Source organism: Bison bison, unplaced genomic scaffold (genome assembly GCF_000754665.1).
Source record: "Bison bison bison isolate TAMUID 2011002044 unplaced genomic scaffold, Bison_UMD1.0 scf7180017864451, whole genome shotgun sequence".
Classification (NCBI taxonomy): domain Eukaryota; kingdom Metazoa; phylum Chordata; class Mammalia; order Artiodactyla; family Bovidae; genus Bison; species Bison bison.
The window spans coordinates 7,525,257-7,543,185 of record NW_011495013.1 but is presented as its reverse complement, the minus strand read 5'-3'; the positions used below and the strand labels follow the sequence as shown (position 1 = coordinate 7,543,185).

The window sequence follows — 17,929 nt, the reverse complement described above, 5'->3', positions numbered from 1 at the left end:
CATGAAATTAAAAGACGCTTACTCCTTGGAAGGAAAGTTATGACCAACCTAGATAGCATATTCAAAAGCAGAGACATTACTTTGCTAACAGAGGTCCATCTAGTCAAGGCTATGGTTTTTCCAGTAGTCATGTATGGATGTGAGAGTTGGACTGTGAAGAAGGCTGAGCACTGAAGAATTGATGCTTTTGAACTGTGGTGTTGGAGAAGACTCTTGAGAGTCCCTTGGACTGCAAGGAGATCCAACCAGTCCATTCTGAAGGAGATCAGCCCTGGGATTTCTTTGGAAGGAATGATGCTAAAGCTGAAACTCCAATACTTTGGCCACCTCATGCGAAGAGTTGACTCATTGGAAAAGACTCTGATGCTGGGAGGGATTGGGGGCAGGAGGAGAAGGGGACAACAGAGGATGAGATGGCTGGATGGCATCACTGACTCGATGGACGTGAGAGTGAGTGCAATCCGGGAGTTGGTGATGGACAGGGAGGCCTGGCGTGCTGCTATTCATGGGGTCTCAAAGAGTCAGACACGACTAAGCGACTGAACTGAACTGACTGATAATAAAATCCATGACGATTTACTTTAAAACAACATTTTCTAACTGACTTCAAAGTTCATGATAGGAAATTTGAGTATGGAGAAGTACTAATAAATAGTCCTAGTAAAAACTGATGTTATAAATTTCAGTATATTTTCCCTGAAAGGAAATATTTTTTATTATTTTATCAAATATATTCTCTTCCCTAAAGTGTTTTTGGATGATTTAAGAAGGCCTTATGTGGCATATATCATTTTTTAAAGAGGGATTATTTACATAGTTATGTACAGAGAATTTTTGTTTAGGTGGTTGAGTTCAGCTATTTATTCAACAGGTATTAATCTATTCCTGACTGTTCTAAATGCTGGGCATACACTAATGAGAAAGGGCAATATTTGCTTACATATAGAGAGATACAACTGAGTTAGTATTATTTATGCTATTATTTGAGGCTTCTCCAGTGCCTCGGTGGGAAAAGAATCCACCTGCAATGCAGGAGACACAGGAGATGTGGGTTCGATCCTGGGTCAGGAAGATCCCCTGGAGAAGGAAATGGTAAACCACTCCAGTATTCTTGCCTGGAAAATCCCATGGACAGAGGAGCCTGGCGGGCTACAGTCCAAAGGGTAGCAAAGAGTCGGACATGACTGAGTGACTAAGCACATTAAGAACATTGTATGCTATTATTTTTGTCTGTTTTTGCAGAAGCAGGAATAAATTTGTACTTTCTCCTTTATAATCTTCTGAATATCTGTTGGTCCTTAGAGTTTATAATGCATGTTGCAGTCCTATTTAAGTTTGAACGTCCCTGAAACTTAGTGCTTTCCTTTCTTCTTCAAGTTTAATGCTATTAAAAGTCTGGATAATTTTTTTTTGAAGTATTATCTTTGAACGTTTTTATGAAATAACCATGTATTACAGCAATAATTATGCAATTTCTTTTTTTATTGCCAGTTTGCCACCAGTACAATTGTATCAGGTTTTACTAAGGGCCCTAGTAAGAGATAATGTGATTTTCTTAAAAGAATTTATAATTTGATTTGGCTAACATATTAAGATTTATAATAATTAAAATGGCCATGGATGCAGGGATACAGTGATACTCTGTATCAGGAGTTGGCAAACTTTGCCTATAAAGGGCCTGATACTAAATATTTTTGGCCTTGTGGGCCACATGGGTTTGTTGCAACCATTCAGTGCTGTTGCTGTAGCAGGAAAGCGGCTGTAACAGTGTACACATGCATGAACAGAGCTGTCTGCTAATAAAACTTTATGGTAAAAACAGGCAGTGTTGAGGCAATTCCCATTTGATGGTTTTTATTTTCTCCATTCGGTGGGAATTGGGATGGATCCTTTTCTGAAAGTGAGGGCAGAAGGCAGAAGAGTAGAGAAAGATAGTTTGAGGAGAATAGAGAAGACTTTAAACTAGCAATCAGTTAGTCCCGTTGAGTAACTTTTTACAGCCACACATTCAGTTGTCCAGGTGTAGATATATAGAGAAGATTGTTGAATTCATCTCATGTTGACCTTTATAAGATTAGAGAGAAGAAAATCCAGTGGGGGCAAAGTGGTTCAGGGCATTAGCAAGAGTATCATTGAAATAACAATCCAAAGATTTTAAAGAAGGTATGTAGGGGAAATGAAGAAAGGAGAGAGTTGATAGAGTGGCAGAAGAGAGATTCAAGTGTCAGAGAATGGCTATTGTGATGAAGGGATAAAGATGTGATATCTATCTCTCAACATGCACACACAATGGAATATTACTCAGACATAAAGAATGAAATAATGCCACATGCAGCAAACATATGGACCTAGAAATTATCATACCAAGTATGATAATTAAGCCAAAGACAAATATCATATGATATTGCTCCTAAGTGGAAGCTAAAAAAATACAAATGAACTTATTTACAAAACAGAAATGAACTCACAGACATAGAAAACAAGCTTATGGTTACCAAAGGGGAAGGGGGTGGGTAGGGATAAATTAGGAGTTTGGGATTAACATAGCCAAACTACTTTATATGAAATAGATAACCAACAGCTAGGTCCTTGTTGGTTATCTATTTTATAGATAATACAAGGATCTATACTCAATATTTAGTAATAATGATAAGGGAAAAGAATCTGAAAAAGAATATGTATGTGTGTATATACACACAATTAACTGAGTCACTGTGCTATACATATGAAACTTACACATTATAAGCAAACTATATGCTTTAAAAAAGAGACAGAATGGCTGTTGTGAAAATAGTTTAATCAGTATGCCAGGAGGCAAGCGTAATAGAATTAAAAGTGTAAAAGAGATGAATGAGAAGATATCCCAATGGAACCAGAGACTCGAGATATTCTAGTTAGGTAGATTATATTCAGCATGTGTAAGCCAGCATGATACCTTTTAAAATAAATGTAGTCTTTAAGACATAAGAAATGAATCTTTACCAACAAGATTAGTAAACCATAAGAGCTACATATTTGAAATATGTGCAGGTCAACCAGTTGCACTGCTCCCTACTTGCACTGTTGGAATGCTTGGCTTACAGTTTCAAGTATGTGCAGGGTAGATTCTTGAAGAGGGTACCTTCTGCAGAGAGGGTTGTTGAGTCCACCTAAATAAAACTTAGGAATTGTCTTAGTGGTTTAGCTCATCCGGCCTCATTCTCCCAACAGTAAAGTCTGAAAGTTGCATTATATTCAGAGGAACCTCAGGGGCTTCCCCAGTGGCTCAGATGGTAAAGAATCTGCCTGCAGTGCAGGAGATCTGGGCTTGATCCTTGGGCTGGGAAGATCCCCTAGAGAAGAAAATGGCAACCCACTCCAGTATTTTTGCCTGGAAAATCCCATGGACAGAGGAGCCTGGTGAGCTACAGTCCAAGAGATCACAAAGAGTCAGATGTATAGAACAGTCTTATGGACTCTGTTGCAGAGGGAGAGGGTGGGAAGATTTGGGAGAATGGCATTGAAACATGTATAATATCATGTATGAAACGAGTTGCCAGTCCAGGTTCGATGCAAGATACTGGATGCTTGGGGCTAGTGCACTGGGACGACCCAGGGGGATGGTATGGGGAGGGAGGAGGGAGGAGGGTTCAGGATGGGGAACACATGTATACCTGTGGCGGATTCATTTTGATATTTGGCAAAACTGATACAATTTGTAAAGTTTAAAAATAAAATAAAATTTAAAAAAAGTAAAAAAAAAAAAAAAGAAAGAAAAAAAAAGACTGAGTGACTAACACTTTCACTTTTCAAAGGGCCTCTGACTAATGCAGCATTTGCAGTAATAGTCTTAAGTGGCTATGAATGCTAGAGAAAAGTTAAACACCTGAGGAAAGGGCTGAGGTTTCCTCTGAGTATTTCTTAGTTCTAAATTTCTTCTAAGTATTTCTTCCTCTTCTCCCCTCCATAAAAGGAATCAATTTCCTAGTCACTGGAGAAAGCATTTGCACTAATCATGAATATGGTTTCTGGAGATCAGGCACTTGTTGATATACTTATATAAGATAATAAAACGAGCCACTGGCACTTTCCCTGCTGATTCTTCACTTATGAATACTAACTGGGATGTATTTGGCCATAGGATTTCAGATAGCACTGAGGCCACTGTGCATTTGCCACCCAAGAAGATCACTCCTACACCGCTCTTGTGACCTCCTTAACAAAGAAATCTTTTCCATTGTTGTGGAAGCCAAAGAAAATTCATAACTCCTTACCTCTCTGGGTGTATTTTATCACTCTTTTAAATTATAACAGGACTTTTCAGTGATACTTTTCTGAGAATCATGGCTAGTTCAAGTGCTAGTTCTGTACAATGTCTTAAGTGATCTTCTAGCAAGAAATTGTTTTCCTGTCTTTTCAATTCCTGTAAGCCTCACAGTGCTGATCATTTGCTATCTCAAAATGTAGTTATTTATGTCCATATCTTACCTCTCCTACAAGACTGTGAACTTTGGAGGAACAGTTGGTCTTAGATTATTGTTAAATTCATCACTGTGCTTATTATAATTAGTAGATGTATCAATAACCACTTCTTGAGTAAATGAAGCAAAAAAGTCAGTTCTACTATGGTCTCTGAGCTGTAGTTCCACACTGGTTTTTTTTGCAGGTAAATGTTATGTCCAAGCCTCAAAGGATACCACCCATCACTGTTATAATCAGTGTGTTATAAAGATATTATATTGTGTCATTCTGTTAATTCACGTTGAGTGAAATCTGAAACTGGCCCCCATATACGGAGGACAAGGAGAGACTGAAGAAAGAGGTAGATCATTCCAGATTACTAGGTGGCAGTTTTAATAACCAAGGTAACTTACTTGCAAGGTTTGTCTTGGGTGACTACAAGGTCATTAGATCTCCACACCTGCCAGAATCATATAATAGGATTCAGTCATGTGTACCATCTGGATGGTCTCAGCAGTGCATTGCTCGCTCAAGGCTGCATCCTTGAAAACAGCTTTGGCTGTGGGAACAGTGGATGTAACATACATGAATTTCCAGACGTTGTTTCTGACAAGAGATTGAGCTAGGAAAATTTAAAGTTTGAAGATAAGAATTCCAACCTGAATCATCACTGTTGTACCTCATCATTCTCTCTCACATGGATGGGCTGAAGGGGTGGTGTGGACAGCAGAGAGATTGTCAGTGGCCAGCAGAACAGGCTGTCTTTCATTACTGAGCCTGCCACTTAATACATAGTAAGTAATATTCAATCTTGCTAAATTATTAATGGTTAAAAGCTTGATTTTATCCAGACTCATTCACATTTGGGTTAGGACTAAGGAGACAAACAAGAATGAAATCTGGATGATGCCTTGTCCACACTACTCACCAGTATTTAATCACTGCATTAGGCAGTTTGCTTAGAGCTCTAGGTCAAGGTGAGTTCTTCTGTGGAATAATACCAAATTAGCAGATAAGTTTAAACAAATTTAAGATGGAATATGGTTGTAAGTCCATATACTCCTGAAAAACATTTCAGAAATAGATGGTTTGCTCTGTCCTGAATATGGTTTGTACAGTTATTTGTTTATTTATTAGAGGGATTTGGTGACTAAACTCATTTCATGCTATGTAGTACACAGAGGAAAATTTAGGCATGCTACTGCTCTAAATGGACAGCTGTCCTCTAAAATGTCATGCAGTATATTGAATTGCTTTGCAATATTAAAACCATGTTTCATTTTCATCTTCTACTTTAGGTCTTGGGAGCTGATGATGATAACATGGGTGGTGGCTGCTCTCGGAAGCTGACCACTGTGAATATTCTTCGTTTCCTCTTGCTGGTCCTGATTCCATGTATCTGTGCTCTCATTGTCTTGCTGGTGATCCTGCTCTCCTTTGTTGGTGAGTGATGCCATTATTAAAGAAAAATGAAGTTAAAATTAACATTAGTATGATTTGTAAGAGTGGTTTCTGCTGCTCTGGATGGTTTACTACTGGAGGATCTTTCTGGGCAAGGAGAAATCTGATTGCTTTTGCATTTATAAAAGACAAAAGACCTGGATACATTATAGGGAATTGACGGTAGAAAGAAAGGAAGGCAGGGAGATCAATTTGGTGACTGGCTATCATCTGAGTAAAAGATAGCAAGAGCTTGAATTAAAGCATTTGGTGCATGAAAATCAATGGAAATCAAACTGCTTAGGATTTTGGCATGAAGGAGAAAGAGGAGTCAAGGTTGACTCTCGGATTTCTAGCTTGGGCAACCAGGTTGGCTTTGGTGCCATCTGTTAACATGGCAAGAAAAAGCAGAGGAGTGAGATGCAGGTAGATGGAGGTCAGGCTGGAGGTTCAGTTAGGACATGTTAAGTTGGAGATTTTTATGGGACAACTAAATACAGTAGAACCATAGTTTAAATGCGTTTATCATGAGCAAATTCAGCAGTGCAGGCTGGGCCAAGAAATGGACTGTAAGAATTTCTTCCTTCCTAAGAAAATTTCAAGGAAAATTGTGAGTCTGTGTGATTTTTTGGCTTCTGTACACTTTAGAATTTAACTCTCACCCTGCTGTTACTGCTTGGAAGCTGGAACCATCAGGAAGGGAAGCTGAGAAGGGAGCCTAGCCTGCCTGTATCTGTGAAGGTGGGAGTCTCAGTGGAAGTAGCAGGGGTAGATGAACTGAGGAGAAAGTGCTCTGATTCAAAGCTGAGGACAAAGCCTTGGGGGATGCTGGTGTTCAGGGGAGATGAGAAAAGAGGAAGGATCAAGAGATACCCAAGTTGTTGGACAACAAGGAAAGGATCCCAGAGATGCTGGGTTTCATAGAAGCCTAGGGCAGAGATGGTCAGAGGTCACAGGGTGACAAGTAAGAAGAGGGCAGGAAAACCGCAGGTTTCTGTTGGAGTTTCAGTCGCCCTGCCCCACATTGTGCCCGCTGTGGTCTGCTCTGGGCTAGAGGCAGGACAAACCCTGAAACTGACCTGTGCCCCTCTCTTCTGCCAGGACTCCCTCCCCTCCAGCCTTGGCCTGCTTTTGTTTCCTTTCCTGTGCCTTCCAGTAGTTGCTTTTTTATATTTTGTCCAGAGTTTGTAGTTGTTACATCTGGGAGAATCTGTCTGGTAGAGGCTCCCTTGGTCATACATCTGTCATTTGGAATGCTCTCATTGTCATAACCAGAGAAGGCAATGGCACCCCACTCCAGTACTCTTGCCTGGAAAATCCCATGGATGGAGGAGCCTGGTAGGCTCCAGTCCATAGGGTCACTAAGAGTTGGGCACAACTGAGCGACTTCACTTTCACTTTTCACTTTCATGCATTGGAGAAGGAAATGGCAACCCACTCCATTGTTCTTGCCTGGAGAATCCCATGGATGGGGGAGCCTGGTGGGCTGGCGTCTGTGGGGTCGCACAGAGTTGGACACGACTGAAGCCACTTAGCAGCAGCAGCAGCAGCAGCAGCAGCAGTAGCAGTATGAAATTAGGAAACTGACCAATTTGAAACCATTTCTTAGTACTATTTTGGCTGTTATGTAGGTAACTTTTAGAAAGTGGGTGTTTTCTGGCACTGTCTTCAAAAACATTCTTTTCATATGTTCTGAACCAGATGATTTCATGTAGATACATTAAGTAATCTCTGCCCAGATAAACATTTCCTGTTTTATAACTGAGATATTTACTGTTGTAGTGAGCAATAAAATCATCTTATATCTCTGTTTAAAAAAACCTCACTAGATTCTGCTTGCTTTTAAGAATGTTCTGTTTGATTTGAGTTTATAATTTGTGCTCTTTCAAAGTTTTGCAGTTATTTCTGGGTCTCTAAGAGATGCTGGAATGCCGTGTACAAATAGCAGGAGCTTTGGCTTCAAAAGGTGAAGAGATGATAGTGAGAGGATTATTGACTAGGAAAAGATAGTAAAAGCCTTGTGCTTACAAACACAGATGCATTGTGCCTCTCTAATTTTGTCTGTTTGGGCTTCTGGCATGCATAAAGTCAAGATGGCAAAGAGATTTCTGAAGATAAGAGAGTTAGACTTTCTGAATAATTATTTCTGCAGCAGGCTATGGAAAAGAGCAATAGCAAATTGTTTCTCTCCTCAACCCTTAAACTGAAGTTGGAGCTACAAAGGTTTTGTTCAGTTTAATTTATTCTAGTTTGAACTGGAAAAGGTCAGTTTTCATTCCAATCCCAAAGAAAGGCAATGCCAAAGAATGCTCAAACTACCACACAATTGCACTCATCTCACACGCTAGTAAAGTAATGCTCAAAATTCTCCAAGCCAGGCTTCAACAATACGTAAACTGTGAACTTCCAGATGTTCAAGCTGGTTTTAGAAAAGGCAGAGGAACCAGAGATCAAATGGCCAACATCCGCTGGATCATCGAAAAAGAAAGAGAGTTCCAAAATACATCTATTTCTGCTTTATTGACTATGCCAAAGCCTTTGACTGTGTGGATCACAATAAACTGTGGAAAATTCTGAAAGAGATGGGAATACAAAACCACCTGACCTGCCTCTTGAGAAACCTGTATGCAGGTCAGGATGCAACAGTTAGAACTGGACGTGGAACAACAGAGTGGTTCCAAATAGGAAAAGGAGTACGTCAAGGCTGTATATTGTCACCCTGCTTATTTAAGTTATATGCAGAGTACATCACGAGAAACACTGGGCTGGATGAAGCACAAACTGGAATCAAGATTGCTGGGAGAAATATCAATAACCTCAGATATGCAAATGACACCACACTTATGGCAGAAAGTGAAGAGGAACTAAAAAGCCTCTTGATAAAAGTGAAAGAGGAGAGTGAAAAAGTTGGCTTAAAGCTCAACATTCAGACAACTAAGATCATGGCATCTGGTCCCATCACTTCATGGCCAGTAGATAGGTAAACAATGGAAACAGTGGCTGAGTTTATTTTCTTGGGCTCCAAAATCACTGCAGATGGTGACTACAGCCATGAAATTAAAAGATGCTTGCTCCTTGGAAGAAAAGCTATGAACAAACCTAGACAGCGTATTAAAAAGCTGAGACGTTACTTTGCCAACAAAGTTCTGTTTAATCAAAGCTATGGTTTTTCCAGTAGTCATGTATAGATGTGAGAGTTGGACCAAAAAGAAGGATGAGTGCCAAAGAATGATGCTTTTGAGCTGTGGTGTTGGAGAAGACTCTTGAGAGTCCCTTGGACTGCAAGGAGATCCAACCAGTCCATCCTAAAGGAAATCTATCCTGAATATTCATTGGAAGGACTGATGCTGAAGCTGAAACTCCAATACTTTGGTCACCTGATGCAAAGAGTCAATGGATTAGAAAAGACCCTGATGCTGGGAAAAATTGACAGCAGGAGGAGAAGGGGACGACAGAGAATGAGATAGTTGGATGGCATTACTGACTCAATGGACATGAGTTTGAGCAAGCTCTGGGAGATGGTGATGGACAGGGAAGCCTGGTGTGCTGCAGTCCATGAGGTGGCAAAGAGTCAGACATGACTGTGTGACTGAACAACACTCAAAAATTGGCCAAAATTGTTCTTATCTCATTTTAACTCTATAAGAACTGAAGTCTGTGTATTATGGCCATCATTTTAGTAATCTCATATTCCATAACCCCATAACCCTATAAGCAAGCCATTGCCATAGTATAGTTTAATTGCCAATAAAGTAACTAGGAAGAAATAAAGTTGGTAGACTGTTGGATTTGTGATATGATGCCAAGTTTCACTTGACTCTTCTGCTTATGCCTGAGAGCTACTTTCATTCCTCGTATAAGAGCTTGAACTGGCAGTGGGCTGTGCTGCCATCACATGACCGCAGGAGTCAGCCTGTGCCATGAGATGCTTTATCAGAGCTTGAACCAATGCCTAACAAATTATTTATAAATCATATAGCAACATATTACATATGCAACACTTTAAGTAAAATTATATTGACATGTTGAGTGACATTGAACAAGCATAAAATTGTAGGTATAATCTGATACCATTCATTCCTTGAACAGGCATTTATTGAGTGACTGTTAAGTGCAAAGCAGGCTTCCCCGGTGACTCAGCCAGTAAAAAATCCTCCTGCTGTGTGGGTGACCTGGGTTCGATCCCTGGTTTGGGGAGATCTTCTGGAGAAGGGTGCCCACTCCAATATTCTGGCCTGGAGAATTCCATGGACTGAATAGTCCATGGGGTTGCAAAGAGTTGGACATGACTGAGCAACGTTCACTTTTGCTAAATGCAAAGTGATAACCTATGGGTCTTGGGCACAGCCCTAAATCAAGCTTCCTCCATGGGGCTCCCAGTTCAGTGAGGGAGGGGCACATAGAAAATGATCACATAATTGATTAATTATCACAGAGGTAGCTCCTATGTGGGAAGAGACAGTTTCTTTGAGACAGGGTATGAACCCAGCCTGAGAAGCCTTCGTTGATGGGGGAGCGCTTTACCCATGACCTCAACCATGGGGATATTGGAGTAGGGGAGTGGAATAATTGATCTGGTTGGGGCTGTTAAGAAGTCCCTTTAACACTTGTCTGGAGAAAGGGTTGAAGTGGGTAGAGTATGTGACAGGGAGAAGAAATACAGTTATTGCAAGAGTCCTGCAAATGTGGTGCTTTAGAATATGATCTACACTGATTTTTGCAAAATTTATTCATCTCAATTTATTTCACTAAAATTAAAGTCCAAAAAAAAATCTCTTTAAAATGCTCTTAACTTTTTCTTGCTAATAGCTGAAGACTTGGTTTCAAAGTTTTATCCATTCATCCACATCTAAAACAAACTGTTCCAGCCTTACGCTTATGAAGAATAGCCTAAGGTTACTATCCTAGTTTTCTCAAAACTACAAAAAACCTATGTGGGGCCTATTAATTTTTTAATTTTTGTCACTCAGTGAAGAAGAAAGAAATTATCATGGAAGTATAGGAAATATAAGTAGTCTGTTTTTCTTGAATTCAAGTGACTTTCCTCTTCAAAACTTCTAGATGAGCTAGAGATCATTGGATTTAAATATAGCTTTTCTCTTACCAAATTTCTTAGCAGCTGTGGCTTTTATAAGAATTTGGAATGATGAGAATCTGAACTTCGTAACGTACAATGTTGGGTTTTGAATATCATTTTAAAAGGGCAAACCTCTCAGATCCTTAGTTTTTTTTCCACCAGAACCTTAAGATTTTTCTATGCAGTTCTCAAACTTGAGAATATTTTTTCTTTAATTCCTCGGGTCTGAGGTTATGCATAATGTGTGATGTTTTGGAAAAGGCCGTCTAAAGTCTTGTATTCAAAGTGTAGTCAGTGGACCAGCAGCATCAGCATCACTTGGGAGTTTGTATGAAATGCAAAATCTGGAATCCTGGGCCCCTCTCCAGACCTGCCAAATCTACTTTCACACAAGCTTCCCAGGTCATTTCTGTGCTTCATCCAGTCCTTAATCCACTGTAATCTGATCTTTTCTTCTTTCTCTTCTTTTCATACTACTATATCTGTTCTGCCCCAGGGCCCCAATGTCCTTTCATTGAAGAGCAGCATTTGGAACCTGTGTGTGTTTGAACAAGATTTTGGAGAGCCTCTGCTTTCCCTCTGTGTTTGTTTATATTTGGTCACAATGAGCATGCTCAGCTTTGACTACTCCTTTCTTCTTGAAATGCTCTTCTGCTTTGCCTGGATATTATCATTTCTAATTTTCGTTCTATTTCTGTCTGGTCTTTCTCTGTGTCCTTAAGCTCGTCTTTCTCTATGTGCTAAGTCGCTTCAGTCATGTCCAAATCTTTGCGACCTGTAGCCCACCAGGCTCCTCTGTCAGTAGGATGCTCCAGGCAAGAATACTGGGTTATTCCCAACCTAGGGATCGAACCCTCATCTCTTATGTCTTCTGCATTGGCAGAAGGGTTCTTTACCACTAGCACCACCTTTCTGTACCTAGCCAGTAAATTTGGGAGTGTCTACCTTAGCTCTCTTCTCACTTAGCACCCATACTTCTCTAGACAGTATTGTGCTCTCCCATGACTTCTTTCATCATTCATGCATTCAGCAAGTGTTTATTGAGGCCTACACTGGTGCCAAGCATTCTACTGTGTGCTTGAAATGCAGTCATGAATACTATACCTTCTTAACTTGGAAGAGGCAGACAAGAAACAGCCAATTTCACTTGAGTGTGTTAGTGATATAGGCAGTGTGATCAGGGAACACAAAGAAGATGCACACTTGTGGGGAAGTCTGGTAAGACCTTCTGGAAGAAATGTTTAGATTGCTTTGGATTTAGATTTCTTTCCCCTTGTGTGTTTCATCGCATTTTACACTCAATGTATTCATAATAATTACAATAACAAAAGGAAACTTCTACAATGTCTATTTTTCATTCTTTATTATCTATTTTATCAGTCAGGGCAGGCTATGCTATGCTGTGTAACAAAAATAATCATAATATATTAGTGGTTTAACAACACTGAAAGTAAGTTTCTCATTTGCAGCACGTGCTTTACAAGATGGCAGGGGGGCTGTGCTCATTCAGGTCACACAGGGACTAAATTGATGGACTAGCCATCATCTTAAACCTTGTGGTTATTGTGTCAGAGAGAAAGAAAAAGAGCCCTAGAGGTTCTTTTTTAAAAGTATGTAATGTGGCATCATTAACTAAATCACAATGCAGTACATTAAACCCCCAGAATATACTCATCTTATAACTGGAAGTCTGTACACTTTGATCAGCATCAAAGATGTCAAGAGACAGAGAATGAGGGCAGAGAATGTAAACCAGCATGTGTCCTAGTAGAATGGGAGAGAGTTGGAAATATTTGATGAATAACTCAAATGACAATCATCCCACCTCGGTAAATATCTTTACCCATAACTCAAACTGGAAACATTTAAGGGACCTCTGATACTTTTTGTTAAGTTCTTATAATTTTGCCTCTGAAAGTTCTCTCTCAAATGTTCCCCTTGCTCTCACTGCTTTTGCCTTGGCTCAGTCCATCTTTTTTCCCTTGGACTATTGCAGTAGCCTTCTAACTGTCTGCTAGACTTAGCCCCTTTCAAGCATCACTGTTGTCTGAGTGGTCATTTTAACATTCTACCCCATTTAAGACCCTTCAGAAGTTCTCTATCATGACAAGATAACTCCAAAGCTTTAACAGGAATACCCTTCACAGTCTGGCTCCACTTCCTATGCTCTTGTCAGCTCCCTGTGTGCTAGCCGTGTTTAGTTACTTGCTGCTCAGCTTTTGCATATCCCCTTGCTCTATCTAAAAAGTTCTCTATTCCTTAATGCAGGAAATTGTTTCCCCATAAATGCTTGGCTCAAACCTAGAAAATCCCTAATTATCTTTTAAGATTCACATGGAGGATCATTATCCCCTAAGAAATCTTTCCTAATTTTCTCTAATGGAATCTCAGCTTCTTCTCTAATGGAATCTCAGCTTCTTCTCTAATTTTTGTCAACAGATTGTCATATGCATATCATTCTCAAAGCATTTGTTTCATGGTCTGTATTTTTACATACATACATGTCTCTCTCAGCTAATCTGTAAACATCTTGATGAAAACCTCGAACTCAATTTTGTGACTTGCTCTCAGCAGAGAGTAAATACATCACTCCTAGAACATAGAAGATGCATGCTTGTACTCAGTCCTTAGGTCCTGTCTGACTCCTAGAGACCCCGTGGACTGTAGCCCACCAGGCTCCTCTGTCTATAGGATTTCCCAGGCAAGAATACTAGAGTGGGTTGTCTCCTCCTCCAGGGGATCTTCCCAATCCAGGGATCAAGCCTGCATCTCCTGCATTGGCAGGCAGATTCTTTACTGCTGAGCCATAAAGGTATTACCACATGACTAGAAATGTTAAAGCTGAAGCTCTAATACTTTGACTACTTGATATGAAGAGCTGACTCTTTGGAAAAGACCCTGATGCTGGGAAAGATTGAAGGCAGGAGGAGAAAGGGACAGCAGAGGATGAGACGGTTGGATGGCATCACCAACACAATGGAGATGAGTTTGAGAAAACTCGGGGAGATGATAGACAGGGAAGCCTGGCATGCTGCAGTCCATGGGGTCACAAAGAGTTGGACATGACTGGGTGACTGAACAATAAGAGATATAAGGATAAGGAGTTTATTTCAAACTCATAGGAAGATAAATTTCTTACATGCTTATGATGGTTGAGTTTTTTAACTTGTATACCTTGTCCAAAGTGAAAAGCATGTGTGACTCTCTGAGTATGGGTATATATCTTATCCCAACTCAATTCTTGGGCTAAGTTAATGTAAGCTTCAGTTTTCTTCTCTCTGAAACTTCATCAAGAAGGGTTAATTATAGCATCTGTATCATAGGATTGTTGGAAGTCTAACTAGTAAAGATACTTAGTCTAGTGCCTGTATTAGTTTTGTATTGCTGCTGTAATATTAATGTTGTAATGAAGCTTAAAATAACACAAATGTAGTAGCTTAGAGTTATAGAGGTCAGAAGTATAAAATAGGCCTCATGGGATTAAAATTAAGGTGTTGGTAGGTGACTCTGGGGACCAGTCTGTTTTCTGCCTTTTCCAGCTTCTAGCGTCTTCCTACATTCCTTGGTTTGTGGCCCCCTTGCCATCTTCAAAATGAGCAATGGCTCATTGAGTCTTTATCACATTGTTATAGCTCTGACATGCGCTTTCTTACCTTCTTCTGTTTATAAGGACCCAGTGAGTACCTTGGGTTCACCTAGATAGTCTAGGATGATTTCTCCATCTCAGACTCCATAACTTACATTTGCAACCCCTTTTGCCATGTAAGGAGTGTGAAGTAACCTATGCCCAGGCTCTGAGACTTGGGATGTGGACATCTCTGGGGGAGCATCATTTTGGCTGCCAGTGCTCAGTCTGCTAGATGTATTGATAAGTGATCAGTAATGCTTGGTTTTTATTATTGGAATTGCAGACCATTTCTTAAACATTGTGCTTCCCAGGTGGCTTAGTGGTAAAGAATCCACTGTCAGTGCAGGAAATGCAGGTTTGATCCCTGAGTCCTAAAGATCCCCTGGAGGAGGAAATGGCAATCCACTCCCCTATTCTTGCCATGGACAGAGGAGTATGGCAGGCTATAGTCCATGGGGGTTGCAAAGATTCGGACATGACTGAGCATCTGAATGCTCCTAAACATTGTTAAATAGAACTGTGTTATAGCTGAAACACTTTTGGAACATACAACCCTGATACAGTGTGGCCTTCTATTAATAACTTAGCATGAAAGGGCCACAGTTATTTTATTCTAAAATAGGGTTAAGTGATTAACTTTTGAAAATTTCCTTAGTCATTTTATTATGCTGGGATACATTTAGAGTAAAAGGAAATTGGAATTTATTTATAAGTACCTTATAGCCCTAAGGGGGCTTCCCTAATTTGTCAGTTGGTAAGGAATCCGCCTGCAATGCAGGAGTCTCTGATTTGATTCCTGGGTTGGGAAGATCTGCTGGAGAAGGGATAGGCTAGCCACTCCAGTATGCTTGGGATTCCCTTGTGGCTCAGTTGGTAAAGAATCTGCCTGCAGTGTAAGAGACCTGGGTTTGATCCCTAGGTTGGGAAGATCCCCTAAAGGCAAGGCTTACCCACTCCAGTATCCTGGCCTAGAGAATTGCATGGACTGTATAGTCCATGGAGTCGCAAAGAGCTGGACTCGACTGAGCAACTTTCGTTTAAAGCCCTAAAAAAGACTATTTTACTTCTATTACTATTACTGTGCAGTAATGACTAACAGTTACTGAGAACTTACTGTGTGCCAGGAACTGTTCCAAGTGTTTATGTGTGTATTGACGAATACAGCCCACTGAGGGGAGATGCTTTTACTTTCCTTATTTTGCGTCAGTTGAGACTTTGCCCAGAGTTTCAGGGCTGGTGTGTACTAGCGATGGGATTTAAACTCAGGTGGTCAGGCTTTAGAACCCATACTTTTAACCACAGCACTATAAAAATAGGAATGTGGAGAAGGATGTGGCAACACTCGAAGAATGAACACTCTACTCTGGGCTAATAACTCATAGCATTTTTATAGCTCATCATGGTGTAGCTTGAGAGTGTTTACTTTTATGAATTCTATTTTTTGTGCTTTGAAAAAAAATGCATAATAGAGGGCCAACTGTGAGTTGAGAGTCAGTTTCCAGAGATGCTTGAAAATATTGTCTAGTGAGTTCAGGCTTTTAAAAACAGGTCCTTTAAGTTTGTTGTCTCTGTCTGTTGTCTTTCTCTCAAAAAATATAGTTTAAGGACATTAGCTGCAGCAACTATCATATGTCATGTGTTATCTTTTTTTTCTGTCAACTTGCTTTGATGTGGAGAGTTTAAGAGCCAGGAATCTGCCTTTTTTTTTTTCTTTAGAAAGTTGTTATTCAAGTCGTGTTTCCTGAAAAAGTCAGTGTTTGCTGCTGCTGCTGCTGCTAAGTCACTTCAGTCGTGTCCGACTCTGTGCAACCCCATAGACGGCAGCCCACCAGGCTCCCCCGTCCCTGGGATTCTCCAGACAAGAACACTGGAGTGGGTTGCCATTTCCTTCTCCAATGCATGAAAGTGAAAAGTGAAAGTGAAGTCGCTTAGTCGTGTCTGACTCTTAGCGACCCCATGGACTACAGCCTTCCAGGCTCCTCCGTCCATGGGATTTTCCAGGCAAGAGTACTGGAGTGGGGTGCCATTGTCTTCTCCAAGTCAGTGTTTACAGAATATTTTAGAGTAAACATGTTATTAACACTGTCAATACTGTGGCTAGGTGAAAAACTTAAAGATGATTAATAAGGCCAGTCATTACAAACAAAATGGTAAGAACAACTGTTGAAGTATTTTGCATGATAAGAAACCCGATTTAAGTGCATCACACAAGGATATGACTGAGGAACTGGCATGTGTTCAAAGTATGTTAACGAAGATGGATACTGATCATAGGGTTAGTGCGATAAGTAAATTGACTTTACAGACCTTATATATTCATCACAGCCACATTAGTGGAAATGACATGTCATGTGCAAGAACATCTCTTTATGCCAAAATTAGCAAAGAACAGAGCAAATTAGTAAATTAAAAATAAAATTGTATCTAATTAATTAGTAATTTTTTGCATGAATGTAATACATATTTTATAGTGATCAAGTCTATTGTATACATTTTTATGATAAATTCTAAATCACTTTGAAAATCAGAATCAATTAAATGAAGTCTTCTCTTTCACCTACTGCATTTAATATTTACTCGTAATCACAGACAGTTTGGGGAGCGTTACCTGCACCACATGATCATGCTTTAGCTTTTATACTCCACTGTTTTATTTAGAGTCCTTTGGCAGATGAAACTGTTGACCTTAGTTAGCTAGAAAACAGCTGCTTTTCTATTTTGATTTGTAGTTAATGTTTTCCAAGTGTCAAGCACATGTAGAGAAATTTTTTCCATAGACTGATATTAAACATTTTATTTATATTTCTTTTATTTTTAATGGTCCATGAGCTGTTTAGAAAAGTGAGAGCCAGTTAGAGCATTCACTGTAAATGCTTTTAGGGAAAAAAAAACACAAAACTCCCTTGGGTATTTGTATAATGGATCAATATCATATTCATTTATTTTAGTGGTATACTCAATCAGAGAGCTGTATTCTGGAAACACTCTGTTGTCTATTTTGACTACGTTAAAAATACATGATCTCTTTCAAAGTTTTCAGATTCTCTGCCTAAAGCCAATGCTAAAGGATTCCCAACAATCTTAGGTTGGGCTCTTTGTTTTGTTCATGAGTAAATACCTTGAGAAAGTGACCAGTTGATAATCTTATTTTAATGCCTGTTTCTTATCATCATGTTTTGTAGTTTCTGGTCAAAGACAAAGATGAGTTAGTTTCTTTTAGTTTTGTTGGAATTGCAGTTATTTTTTGGATTTCAGTAAGTCTTGGTAAATGGTGAGCCCTCTTATTTTCACTATCTACTGAGTGTAGTTCATGGAAAGCTAGTGTCAAACGTGGAGAAATAGAA

General features: G+C 39.7%; 1 protein-coding gene across 1 annotated transcript in view; it reads left to right on the top strand.

The window, feature by feature from the left end:
* Window positions 1-17,929, top strand: part of CORIN (corin, serine peptidase) — a 309,309-nt gene that overhangs the window by 49,985 nt on the left and 241,395 nt on the right. Inside the window, exon 2 of the mRNA XM_010858877.1 lies at window positions 5,739-5,883. Within this exon, the coding sequence (XP_010857179.1) occupies window positions 5,739-5,883 (145 nt within the window). The remainder of the gene's footprint in view (window positions 1-5,738; window positions 5,884-17,929) is intronic.